The sequence below is a fragment of the Arctopsyche grandis genome, chromosome 3, assembly GCF_051622035.1.
Source record: "Arctopsyche grandis isolate Sample6627 chromosome 3, ASM5162203v2, whole genome shotgun sequence".
In the NCBI taxonomy this organism is placed as follows: Eukaryota; Metazoa; Arthropoda; class Insecta; order Trichoptera; family Hydropsychidae; genus Arctopsyche; species Arctopsyche grandis.
In genome coordinates this window covers 7863329-7877927 of record NC_135357.1, presented here as the reverse complement: position 1 = coordinate 7877927, position 14599 = coordinate 7863329, and the positions used below count along the sequence as shown (strand labels likewise).

At 31.5% G+C, this 14599-nt stretch overlaps 1 protein-coding gene across 3 annotated transcripts; it reads right to left on the bottom strand.

Moving 5' to 3' along the window:
• Positions 1–18: 18 nt before the first annotated feature.
• LOC143909384 (rhomboid-related protein 2-like) lies at positions 19–14371 on the bottom strand. 3 transcript variants are annotated; one of them, XM_077427340.1, is made up of 6 exons: positions 14276–14371; positions 2025–2622; positions 1168–1311; positions 908–1087; positions 647–830; positions 19–568 (listed from the first exon to the last, which is right to left on the bottom strand). In XM_077427340.1, exons 2-6 carry the CDS (start codon positions 2589–2591, stop codon positions 456–458), a joined length of 1188 nt encoding a protein of 395 aa, XP_077283466.1. In that variant the 5' UTR covers positions 2592–2622; positions 14276–14371; the 3' UTR covers positions 19–455. The 3 variants fall into 3 exon arrangements, with proteins under 3 accessions (XP_077283466.1, XP_077283465.1, XP_077283464.1); XM_077427339.1 differs by lacking the exon at positions 14276–14371 and adding an exon at positions 7447–7498; XM_077427338.1 differs by lacking the exon at positions 14276–14371 and adding an exon at positions 7148–7274.
• Between the last annotated feature and the right edge of the window lie 228 nt (positions 14372–14599).

The window sequence follows — 14599 nt, the reverse complement described above, 5'->3', positions numbered from 1 at the left end:
TAAAAGATTATTTTTTTTAATAAGTTTATTATAACTGTTAGATATAAAACCTTATTCAAATATTCACATTTTAAAATGGCATACAAATTTTGTAAAGCAACATTATTATTATATTATTATTTAAACAAGGCGACAACATTTCATTTCAAATATCAACGATAAATTTTAATTCAACAAAATCGGTAGTTGAAACATAATTTGATAAATTAATAGTACATATAAGTAATCCCAGATTCGAGTAGATATAACAATATTATTACTTGATAAAATATACAATTAATGCATATATTGGAAAGTTAACTTGTGAATTCTGTTCAAAAATTAATTATTTCATACTAAATACATAATACAACATTCATAAATTGATCAATGAACACATTTTTCTTATTAATTTACTGATAAAAATATCACAGTTTAATTTTAAATATATATAATACGCATTACATATAATTAAGTCATGATTTAATATAAAAAATATTTAGCAATATTGATATTACAACTCCAGTCAGTAGCAGCAACAGTGATAACCAGGTTGCTGCTTTAATATAAATATTTTGTTTATCACAACCTGCAAATCAAAAATGAATATTATAATTACCAAAATGTTTAAATCCAAGGATATATTAATTAACAAAGATTTAAATACCTTTGTAAATAAGAAGACCTATACTAATTCCGGTGACAGCTCCGGCACAGTGTGCCGCCCAACCTATCGGAGAAACATTCTCTGATGCAAAATGATAATGTGCAATGGAGAATGCAATATCAGAACCGGCTAATACAGCCACACTGAATAATCTGTAGTATTTATATTTCACTTCACTGTGTTGCTATAACAAAATCATCAGTAAAACAAGTGATTTTTTATCATAATTTACATAGATTTGATATAGTAAATAATACTCACCACTAAAACATTAGCCACATGAGATACCAAAAGTGCATACACCCCTGCAGATGCACCTACCATGTACAAAGACGGCTGCATAACAGAAGCACCTAATGCTCCAGCTATTCCACCTCCGATGTATACTCCGGCACATCTCCACCAACCTTGCTCTAGTTCCAACGGTGTTGCTAACAATGTCTTCAACAAAAAACAATACTTGTTCAATATTTTTAAAATAAATATTTATGTATATACAGAATAATACAAAATTAGCAAACCTGTATAATAATATTAAGTGTTAAATGAGTTACACCAGAATGAAGAAGCATATATGATATAAATCTCCAAACTTCATGTCTATGATATGGAGAATACATTAGAAGTTGTTTAGTCTCATCATCACCAAAGAAGTAAACACATATCTGGAAGTATAATGAATAGCATTAAAATAAAATTTATGATTTTAATGAGCTGCAGAAGACAATAATAACACTGAGCAACAAAAAAAATTACCAGAGCGGAGACTAATCAATCTTTACTAAGTTTGACCCACTGAATTCGAATATGATAATGATTTTTGTTGTTTGGTGATTGTTTACGAGATATGAGCGTTTAAAAAAATGCGCGATTTTTACACTTTTTTGGCTTTTGCGGTCTTTAACTCAAAATCTAGTATTGTTGTGCTCAAAGTGAGTATTGGAATCAATAGTCAGATGTTTTTTTTATTGATTGTAATTTTTTATTGTTTTAAAAAACTTATAATTAATTGTCTAGCGAATTTTAAAAGTCAAAAATATATTTTTTTTTACGGATTTTTTCTCCGTGTTATGGTGCGTTTATTTGGCCATTTTTTTATTTCACCACATTCATAAGGATTGGTTTTCTATCTCAATATTTTTTTTTTATCTAAACATACTAACCCGAGCGATTTTTGCGTAAGAAATACTTTCGTTCAGTTCCCGTATGCGTACAACGGAAGCGTTGGAGAAAGCGAGATGGCTTACGCGAGTGTGCGATCACCAACCAACAAAAATCATTATCATATTCGAATTCTGTGGGTCAAACTTAGTAAAGATTGGTTAGTCTCCGCTCTGGTAACTCAAAAACGTGATTTTTTGTTGCTCAGTGTAATTACCTCAATTAATCCGACTAGTAGTATGAAATATGGCGGGCACAGAAATTTGAAGAGTGGTTTTTCAGTCTTGAATTTGGGTTTAACGGTGTTTTTAAAATTTTTGGGAGATGTTGATGATTCATCAAAGCTAGCCGTTGTATTTGAACGTGGACATATAAGGTGGTCGTACGCTGAATAATATTTATCTTTTTCATCTTCGACTTCTTCATTAGGTAATGCTATAAACTTGCATGACGATCTTCGGCTTTGTGGCAGATATGATAAATTTTGGTCGAACAGATTCAGTTCACTCGGTGATTTGTACAAATTGGAATTGTCATTGTTCGATGTTTCTTTGACACATGAAGCATCGTCTAATTTATTTATCAAAACGCTGCTACTGTCTTTCGAGTCCCATGCAGCATTAGGAAGGCTGTCTAATGATTTTGGCACGATTTTTCTAGCTACATTTGGAGTAGTTCGATGCTTTCCTTTAAAGAATTCGTCTTTGATTGAGTCGTTACGATATATTGACTTTTTCAGCGAAAGAGTTGTGTGCTTTTCGTCGATTATGCTAATCGGCGCCATGTTTTACATATTTAGACCATCACAGCATTTCCTGAAATAGAAGAAATAAATATATATGTATATATAGCTACTGGAAACAACGACAAATATAATAATTACGAATCTTGTCATAAGGAATTCTACATATCAAATATATTTGTTTATATTGTAGGCAATAATGATTTATATTCTCAGAATGAAAACATAATGCGCATATGTATGTATATGTATGTACTGCTGTAATGTATATTTTATAAACAACATTAGAATACTTGCAATTGTTTTAATTTGTTATTTTTATACTTTATTTAATCAATTTACACAAATTGCACAAATGTTCATTAAAGTTTTGTCTTTGTAATAAAAATGGATTTTATGACTCAAATGTAAGTAGATATATGAAAATACATACATACACATTCGAATATTCTTTTGAAAAAAACATCTGCTTATAAATTAAGTGACAAACAATTTCATTTGAAACTACATACATATGTACATATACAATGTACAATGGCCGAAGCGAAAACGCCAATTTTGGATTTTCATCAATAGACGTAGTGGAAAACTTTCGTCGTATCAAGGGCACGTTAAATAAAAAATTTCATTGATTTTAAACAACCTCATGTGTCTGTGAACAATCGATTTATCTCGACAAAAATGTCGAAAAAGTAAGTTTTTTTCATATATCTCATTTTTTCAGATTAGTTACGATTTTTTTACTATTAAAAAAAAACATAAGCGATCAATATTCGTATTGTATATATATTCATTTGTATTTAATACAAACTAACTTTATATAAGTATATATGTAATTAGCGAATATACCGGTTGCTGCTCCAGCCAAAATTGCTAGTTAAAATGAAGTGTGATACATTGAACTAATACATATGTATCTGATATATAATTTCGAAAGAGACTTTGTATGTATGTATGTAAGCTTTGTTTCGTAGAATCCGTGACGTTGTCGAAAAAATCAGATTTTCTATGACGACAATATCGATATCGATTTCAATTCCGTTTTCGATTTCGATTCCTTTTTCAGTTCCGGTTCCAGATTCCTGTTTCAGTTCTGGATCCCAATTCCTTTTTCAATTCCGGGTCCGGATTCCTATTTCAGTTCCGATTGCTGGTTTCAATTTCAGTTCCGATTCCCTTATATATATATAAAAAAGATTCGTTTCTTATTGATTGTCGTTAAATATATTTTTTTTCGATCCAAATAAATTTAATAAAAAAAAATAATAATGTTTACTTTTAGATTAGCCAAATACCAAGCGAACCCGGGTAAAACCACTAGTGTATAATACTATTGGTTTTACTCGGCTTCGCTCGGTATTTGTAATGTAAACCGACTAAACACGGCCAATCTAATAGTAAACATAATATTAAATTTATTTGAATAGTTTTATTTTATTTGAATATTCATTTATTTTTTTATTAAATTGAACGTCACAAATTCTACGAACCAACAATAGTTACAAAGTTACACACAATATCTCTTTCGAAATTATATATTAAATTATTACAAATGTGTATATATGTACATATGTGTTCAGTGTTACATATACATACATACGTACATATTATATATTATTTTATCAAATGTGTGTTTGAATGATCATCTTCCAATTTCTCTTTGACTTCGTATCCTCCCTAATATTATCCCCTATTTTAGGTCACATTCACACAACGCGATAATCTGAACAATTTTCCGAAAAATAACTAGCACATAAGTAAATGTACTTAGATACTCGTAGATGGTTTTTCCAATGTAGGATAAATTGGATTTATCGATAAAACATACATATCTAATGATCTTTCCGAGTGAAAAATTATAAAATTGATTGAAGAATTGAAAACCACAGAAATGTAATCGGATCGTTTACACACAAAGGTATGACATATCGTTGTCATCAATCATTTTCCTACTGAAATTGTACATTCTCGTAAAGCAGTATTGTTTTCGAGCTTTACAAAGCTTTCCGACATACCGCCATAGACCGAAATCGTAAGATTTTATCTGTCTTGAACTGTGACCGCAGACTCCGTGGCACCTAAAGAGTTAATTAGCGGCATGAGTGAAAGGTTACGTGATCGTGCGGTTTTATTACGACATTACCACCGCTACGGTCAAACGGGTAATGGACGCACTTACGACCAAAAAACTGAGGAAAACATTGTTCGCGTGACTAGACGAATTGCTTTTCCCATATTCCTGCTGGGGAGATTAATTAATGACATCATGCAGTCGTTGCCATAATTTTGGCGATCTCCTTCATCCGAGAGCCGTGCGATCAAGGTGTTTACATATTTTTTTTATGGCTTTATACTCTCTTACGCGCATTGATCAAGGCAGTTTACGCTTTTTTTCTCACTATAGCCATGATCCACAAATAGATCTACAAGAACGCCAGACAATATGCTGCTTTGCATTGAAAATTGTCGTGTTGAATTTATACACGCGAAGGAAAAGCTGGAGTGCTCTTCGAGGAGTGTGATGTTTTTTGATGCAAACGTTTCACTAGCACTTGGCCACATTTAGAATGGATGAAGTACACTTAAGTGTACGATGCTATTGCTCTCGTAATTAGTTCTAAAGTTATATACGGAACACAACTGCACTAACTGTATTCGTAGATTCTATAAACATAATATAAGCTTCTGAGTAATATATCGTTTGAATTGCAATTATGATAAATTAAACCTTATAAAATGCATGCATTCATATGTATGTAGATTCTTATATCATCATTTAAAGCGATAAAGGCCTATCTAAAACACTTTCATTCGTCTTTATTTTTGCAAACTCTCATTCATCTCACCCCACACATTTTTCCCATATTCCTTGCCGCCATCCTTTCACCATTGTACATTCGCTCGGGTACCATTCTAGCACTTTTTTGTCCACCTTTCGTCCATTCTTCTAGCCACGTCACCCGCCCATAGCCATTTCAATCTCTTCACTCTATCCACTATATCCACTATCATTGTCATACTTCTCACCACGTATTCCACTTCCTGTCTTTCCTCGTTATACCAAGCATACAGCGTTAAATACTATTTTGGGTGCACTGGACTTTGTGTAGCATATTGGCGTTCAACGTCCAAGTTTCACATCCAAACGTCATCACTGGCAAAATAAATTGATCTAAGATCATTTTCTTTAGGCAAAGTGGCAATTTTTATTCAAAAACAAAATTCATTTGACCAAATGCACTCCATCCTAATTTCACACATTTCTTTATTTCTTCTTCTTTACTACCGGACATGTCTTACAACGTAAAAATGGTTATGGTGTACTTTTCATCCGAAATCCCTATCTAAACAGTTTACAGGCTTAGAATCCGCCATAAGAGTTCACCTAAAATTAAATTATAACACCAAATTTCGACTAAACACCACATTTAAATTAACAAATTATAGATAAAATATACATATATCGCACTATTATGACACCTAACCAGTTTAAAAAGTGCTGACCTGCTCATTATAAAGTTATGAACGATGCATTCTATTAGCAAGAAGGACTCTATTGGGTGAAAAAACATTATCAATGAATTAACCACAGCCGGATCCAATGGTACCCCCTCCCCGTCCTTCGGACGAATTTAATTTCATATATTTTAATTTTTCCCATTTAAGCACTTATATTTACAACAGATTTTGATTTGTATAAATATATTTTAATTTTACATAATTGCACGATTGTTTTTATGACGTGTCTTCCAGGTAGACAGACTAATCTTTATACAAGATAAAAGTGACCATTCGCGACATTATCTATGCCAAAAATAAGTCACCAATTTTATTGCCCAGTACTTTTAACAAGATCTCTTTTTATATATATGTATATATCATTTTTTATATACCCCGTTTACTCTATTCTGTAAATTTAAATTTAAAAAAATACGCTAATTACTTAGCCTTCACATTATGACAAAATATGTCATGTGAAAAAAAAAGAAAAAATCTTTTGCAAACACCATGCGAAATTTCATTTGACATCAGCCAATTGACCCACGTATTACGTCTACGACCGCTAAATATTCATGATTTTTTTACGCACGTTTACGGTGTGTTTAAACGAGCTCTATACCCATCATAACCGTTGCAAATGGCTGTTTATATTGTGCAAATCCTAAAGAGCGCATACGTCAGATTATAATGAACGAACTTTATAGCAATTACATAAACACATATAAATGTAGCTCGTATATGTTGAGTTCACAGATTAGCATTGACCGTGCGGTCAATAACAATGTTCGATCAATTTATTTATTTCCAACTCGAATAGTGTAATTGATATCGATTAGAATCACAGGTGGTTCGATTATTTTCGACATTAGATAAGAAGATGAACATGTTTCGAATAATACAAGCCGAAAACATTCATTACAGTCAGACAGAATTAGTATTAGTGACTCATATGTATAAACACATTAATTGATCACAGCACTTACGATATGTAATAATACATTTTAGAAACGCAATTGTATAATATTTGAAAATATTGATCCACGGAATTAATATTGTGTATTTATTTATACTGCACAATAGAGAAAGGGAACAATTACCTTGATTCGAATTTTACTATTTTGGAAACTGATCTAACGTCTCCCCCACACAATCCCCACGCAATCTATCAAGTGCTATTCTACAAGTAGACGACAATGTTATATGTTCGAAAGAACACTTAGAACTAATTGAACGATATCAGCTTATCTAATGTTATCGATAATGAGATATAAAAAATGCATAAAAAATACTGCAAAATTCTGACGAAAATTTTTTTTTTAATTGAAATGATTGATGCATTGTTTTCAATTTGTTCTAAAATAATAATTAATAAATAATAAAATAAAAATTAATGTACTTGTGGACAGAACGCGAGAGACTGGCAATCGTACGGTGTCCAAATGCAAACTGACAGTACATAGGAGTATGCTCTGAATTTCGCCGACTGATGTTTTGTTTAACGTTCGACGCACACCATTGCCGTCCAGATTTTTTTCACCAATTTACCATTAACCAATAGTAAAGTTCATCGTGTGTATGCTGAAGGTCGGTCCTTATTGATGATCGAACAACGGTATTCGCACACTATTTTGCATACGTGCGTCGACCTACAAAAAACATACCTATTGTTGATTCTAATGACTATTTAATAGTTTCCACTGTCGTTGGATTGATAACCGAACTCATTCCGTTGTGCTTTGTTTTTAACACTAAACGGAAATCTCAATATAGGCGCAATTAATGGAAACCTTTAAAGGTGCAGTACGAGACGTCCTGCATGCTGGATTACCATTTATATGAGGTGACGTCTGTGCTGGATTTAGATACGGTTTGATTGCATTTTTCCATATCATCAATGCATATTAATTCCTAGAAATTATATAATAAGAAAATAAATATACCTTGTGGAAATTCCTGATGTTGTGATGACCTCCTGACTAGTTTTTGTATAATTTTTCAATAATTTACATGTAATCATTATCTGGTGATATTATTATAGTGTTTAAAATAGTTTTCATTCGATTTTCCTCAACAATGTATACACACAAATTGAACAGAATATATGTACATATACATACACACATATTGCAAGTATATTATAATCGGAAATAGTGTTCCTTCTCGAGAATTTCTCGAAAAAGATGTCAAATTGAGAATTTTTCACATTTCTCGAGTAATTTTATAAAACATTTTTTATTATACAAAATATATTTTTTTTAAATATTTTCAAAAAGTTTACAACCACTGCCCTTTATAAAGCTACAATACATTATATACCTAATGTGCATAATTCTTAGAAGGGGTCTGAGAATGATTTCTAACTTTCTAACGTACCTTTTCTTATCATATTTTGACCTGGACATTGCAAACGCGTCAATCTTTCGAAATACTCAATTATCCTCTGAATGCATTGAATACACGCAATTTTTGACCTATTTATTTTTATTACTCTACCCGGCTTATTATAGATTATAGAAACCTCTCCGATAAGAACAAAGACGTGGGAATCGTCAGAATGCAAAAAGATTTAAGAATATTTTTCATTTTTGGTAAACCAAAAAGGTTTACTTTTCATGTTGGTTTTGTAAAATGGTTATTAATGGAGAAAGAATTTAGTATATTTGAATCGATGGGCAATAGAATAAATAAATTTACAGTGCTTATTTGAAGCCTTGTTGTCAATTAAACCAACGTCAACACAAAACGAGAGAAATTTTTCCACGGCCGAAAATTTGTGAACAAAATAAAGAACCGGGATGTCTGTCTCTACTTTAGATGGCATGTGTTTTTTAAAGGGATATTTTAAAAATAATATGTAATAATGCATCTAATATTAATTCATACATATGTAATAATAAAATAAATTCAACGTTGTAAGAGATTAATTAATAAAATAAAATTGCAATGTTTTACTATTTTTCTAGTTTTTTTTTTAATTTTAATTACATATGTATGTTCACACTAAGATAATACAAAAAATACATAACAATAATGCCAAAACAAATATTTGTATTCTTCAATCCAATTATGTCGAATAAACGATACTTTACAGTGTTATATACATTTTTTCATTTATCAAAATTTCTCGAGAATTCTCGAGAAATTCAAGAAGCTAAATTGAGAATTCTTATTTCTCGAGAAACGAAAATCATCGAGGAATCAGAATCACTAATTGGAAAGATACGGGTATTCTCTTCTTTTAACATACCTCCTTTACGTTTCACATGGCTTTCATGTCAGTGGTTATTTTTATCTCTTATTAGCAACTTCATTCATTTTTAATAGACGAATTTCCTGGCGTTGCTCGTGCGAGTGAATGTTTGAAATGTATGGGGATCTAAGTAAGAATACCTTGAATTGGTATGTGAAATTTGATGATTCTAAACTCGAAACCGTAGATTTGCATAGCAAACAGACAGTATTCATTTTATATAGAAAATCGTGGTACAATAATAATAACCCTTTTATTCCAGACAATAGTGCAATCCCCATCGTCCACATAAGTAATATATAGATAATACTAATATAATATAATGATATAATAATAATATATGTACATATAGTGGTAAAAAAGTAACCATTACCACTGTTTAATTGAGCTATGAAGAGGCGATAGAAAGCCGCGTTCAGATTTATTTAATTTAATTGTAATGTAATTGTAATTTTTAATGAGTTAGTTAATGATTAAATTTCTGTAGCTTCATGTCGAAGACATAACTTATGTCTTCGACATGAAGCTACAGGAATTTAATCATTAATTAACTTATTGATGTAAGCTTCATCACATAAGCTTACATCAATGTTAGCTAACCATCGTATTTCGATAAAATATCAAAGCGATCTGAAGAGTGGAAGTGGTTCGAAATCAGATCACAAACTTTTGACGGACAGGAACGTCACTGAACTAACAGAGTGAAGCTAATAAAAAGCTTGTAAAAGAGATTGGATACTATACATATGTACAATATAGTGTGTATTTAATTTTTCACGTATATTCATAAATTAAAATAGATTTAGTTCAAAAGTATAAAATTCTATGTAGATTAAATATAGTACTAAAAAAATTCACTATCCTATATTTCTTTAATAATATCAATGACAAAGGCAGAATCAGTCAGAGAGAATACGGAAATTTCCCATTCATCCTAATTTTTATTATTTATATCAATATAAATGATATTAATCGAAAACATATTCATTTTCAGCACAGAATGATTGTGGAAAAATTAGTCCAATCAACTCCTATTTATTAAAATGCATCATCTACATACATATGTACATATGAATTAATATACTATTTTACATATGATGTAGAAACGAAACACAATAAGGTATTGTTTCATTATAAAATTGTAGTTGAAAACAAAACTGCATATTTGTATTAAATATGTAATAAAAAATGGAAATTCTCTGTGGTTTTTTTAAGCAAGTTTTCCGTAACCACATCCTTTTTCTAACCGACACACATTCAAATCCTATTTGCATATACATTATATATATATATATATATATATATATATATATATATATATATATATATATATATATATATATATATATATATATAATAATACGTATATAGAAGATTATCGACGTCTGTTTCGTGATGATATACATATTTATTTCAAGAAGCTTTCGCGTTTATTCCCAGCACACGCTCAAACACAGCAATAGTCATATGTTTCCAATCATATTTTTGATGTTTTACATTTCTAGAGCCAAAACGGATTCCTATTTCCACAAGGTCGGTCGAAAACAATCCACAAACTTGTTTTGAAACCATTTTATCGTGAATTCTAATTTTACTTTTATAGATTTATCGACAAAGAATCGCGACTTCAAGGCTCCGTCAAAGTGACAGTAACACTCAGTAAGGTCGGACCAATGAAATTATAAAATATTAAATTAAAACTCGAACACCCTTCACAATGGGAAGACCAGCCCCATAGGTCGATTCATTGAAGGTTATGTGATGGTTATTACAAACTTTGTCACGGGGTGGTTGATGTCGATCAATAGTCGGAAAAGCATTTGGGTCAATGGTGGGCTTTGATGTCGCGATGACTATCAAATGTCGCTTAGTTTGTCCGGAAAATCATAGAAAACTAGATCTATAATCTTGAGCAATAAAGTAATGCTAATTTCCGACACAGTCCATACTTAAGTCATTTATAAGAGTGTGCGTGCTACAGAAGTTTTGATCAAAAACATTTATTTTGATTCGGTTCTTCGAAAGTGTATATATGTATGTATATTATGTACTTTGTAATAATAATAAACAGATGATGAGAAGTGATGCTAAAATTCATTCGAGTATGAATAAATAATAATCAATGATATAAATTCACTATGTGATTATTATAGATTATAGAAAACGAGCAGCGTAGATCAATAGTTAGCTTGTAATGATTTCAATTGTGTTCATCTTCATCTATGGCTTTAATGGCGTCATATATTTTTGCTTATTTTTAAATGCAAATCTAATATAGCCTTATCTATTCTATGACATAACATTTATTACTATATTAGGCATACTATATAATATAATAATATATGTATCAGTGGCCTGCTGTCATTGAACCAGAGTGACTCGGCTACTCTCCTAAAATATTTTACCTAAATTTTAAAAATATCAACAACTCAATTGAAATAAATCCAAATCGTTGTCCATATTGACATTGTTCAATTGGATTGGCGGAGTTCAGAAACCGGAATCGGCCCTAACTGAGGTAGTGGATTGTTATGGTATGGTCCGTCGCGTCGTTCGCTTGCACGAACTTTCCTTCTTAACTCTGTTCCTTTGGCAGTACTGGCAAATTGTTATATATACGCGTTTCGTCGAAGTAAAATTTTTAATTTACTCATCTCTTCAAGCATTTAAGAAATTTTCATTAAGAATATTCTGATTTGTGTCTATCAAATATCATTCTGAACTTTTTTTTGTTAAAATACCACATATTAAAACAGAAATTCTTGAATACAAATATGGCAAGGGGCTCACGAAACGAATACCTCAGAACAGATCAATGTGGGGCGCGCGGAATCAAATAACCAGACCTTGGAATGTTACTTTTTTCGATCGATTGTTCGAAAAATCATTCAGACGATTAAGTTTTGAAGACAAAAAAGATTATATTAATAAAGGTAGGCTGCTTGGGATATTTCTGTTAGCACGAAAATTAAAAAATATACTTCAAAACAGATTATTATGTATATGTAATTCAAAAATTAAAAATATTTAGTCCCCTGTTTTAAAAGTCATCGATGCGTTTGAGCGTCGAATAAAAGTATGTATATATGTAGGTAGATTGATATTTTTACATTATAGAAAATGTGCCTATAATAGAAATAAGGTAAATAATATATCTAGATGAAAAAAAAACAAAGCATAAAGCTTGTTTTCAGACAATTTTCCGGTTACAAAGTAGGCACGATTTAATGTGACACATATAGGGCGGCTATTAATAAAAAATCAAACGGTCCAAATTGGTTTGCATATATATTTTTAAAATTCAAAGTCTACCTTTTTTGCAGATAATAAAGACTTAATTTACCCAAATTTAGACAAACGCCAACGACAATTATGACGGTGGGGGAGGGGGAGAGGTATGTGTGCGTACAATCAAAAGACCACGTGTCGGCTATTAACCCAAAAACCCTACTGGCGTTCAGGACCAAGGGAAATGCTCTAAAAGAGAACGTGCAAAGGGAAGAGGAGGGTCGAAGGGAAGATACGCCACGTGGAAAATAGGCATAGGCCTTTGACCCCATAAATGTGGGCGGAAATTCACCGGATGTTGCAAATATTCTGCATTGGAGACACGACCGGTGATTAAACTGCGAACTCGCATTTGCACCCCTGCCTCAATCGCACCGTCCAAATTGCCATTTAATGCCATTCACCCTGTAAAATTAATCGAATCAACCGATGTATCGTTTTGTCGCTTTGAATACGACGACGTGGTGTTGCATCCTTGACATTTGATTAGTTGTATGTGTGTAAACATCCTGGAAAGTATCTAAATACGTTATACGAAATTCGATTCTTGGAAGTATCGAATGTAAAACCACAAATCATAAGGCGATATTGTGGTCAACTTGTGGCGATACGAATGGTTCGAAATTGTAATATATCCACGTACATATACGAAAGTACAAAAACAACTGGAGTATGTGCTGTAGTTTAAAGGGAGCGTGATATAATTAAACAGGGGAGATCCTCGACGACATCAGGATCATTAACATTCAAGGAGATTAATTCCACAGCAAGCTGTATCACATATGGTCTCTGGGGAAAACAAGGGAGAGATCGTCTGATATCTGCGAGTAGCTACATATGTAGGTAATGTGTTAAGTCAGTTTAGATTAAATTTCTCATATTGAGATTGAAAGACGTGTGATATATACAAATCATATGCCGAATTGATTACTTTGATTTTCTAGGAGATAAATTCCACAATAAAACGTTTCATAACATCTTTAGAGATAAAATAAATAGCCTGCGAATGTATAATACATACAATTTCTCATGTTGAGAAGTGAAGACGTGTTGCAGATGCTTTGTTTATAATTTGACCTCAACTACACATAAACTTGCTCTTCCGACGCTTAAACAACATTTTTTTAATAAATAAATACAATATTATTGTGATAATATTACTTTGTTTATATAACAATTTATGTAAGTTATCTATTTTTATGCCTCACAATAAAATTTAATGATAGCATAATATTATTATTTACATACGATTAATCTTCAATATTCATTCAAATCACGAAGACGACATCCTTAATATAAAATCATACATGCAATGAATCATAAAAAGATCTGTGTAAGTTTTAAAATGATTCATCTTGATATTGTCACATGCAGAATACATACATACAAAAGCATACGAATTTCAATCGGTGAGGTTTTTGAGCTCTTTTTCCTATTATGCTGTACATTATAACATTAGAATAATATAATACTATGATAACTAACAAAATTAAATTAAAATTGTACAATATAAAATGATTAGTAGAGCAGTAGCTATTAAAATAGATATAAGATGTATTGTGAACATAATTTAGTAATAATAAATAGCATTTAAAAATCAATCAATCGGTGAGTGTGCACTTTCAGCTAGGAAATGCTGAATAAATGATGGAATTTATTTAATATATTTATTTCAAATTACACTCACCGATAGGTACAATTCCAGTGAACAGTTTTGAATTAAAAATTTAATATCATTTCATATAAAAAGTTTGAAATATGGAGCATTCGTCTCGAAAAGTCGTGACGCGACCGTTCGGTGCAACGCTCGAGGACTACTGAATCTTTCGCTTATCAACACAACACGCCCACTATCACCTGTCGCAGTTAGGGGCGAGGAAGCCGAATGCAATCATTATGGACCACCCCTTTTCCTCTTTCCCGTTTTCTTTCTCAAAGTTCGCCTCTGGGAAATGGAGGGAAAACGGCAAGCGCCAATACCTACGTACTACTGCTAAGGACAACGCACGCT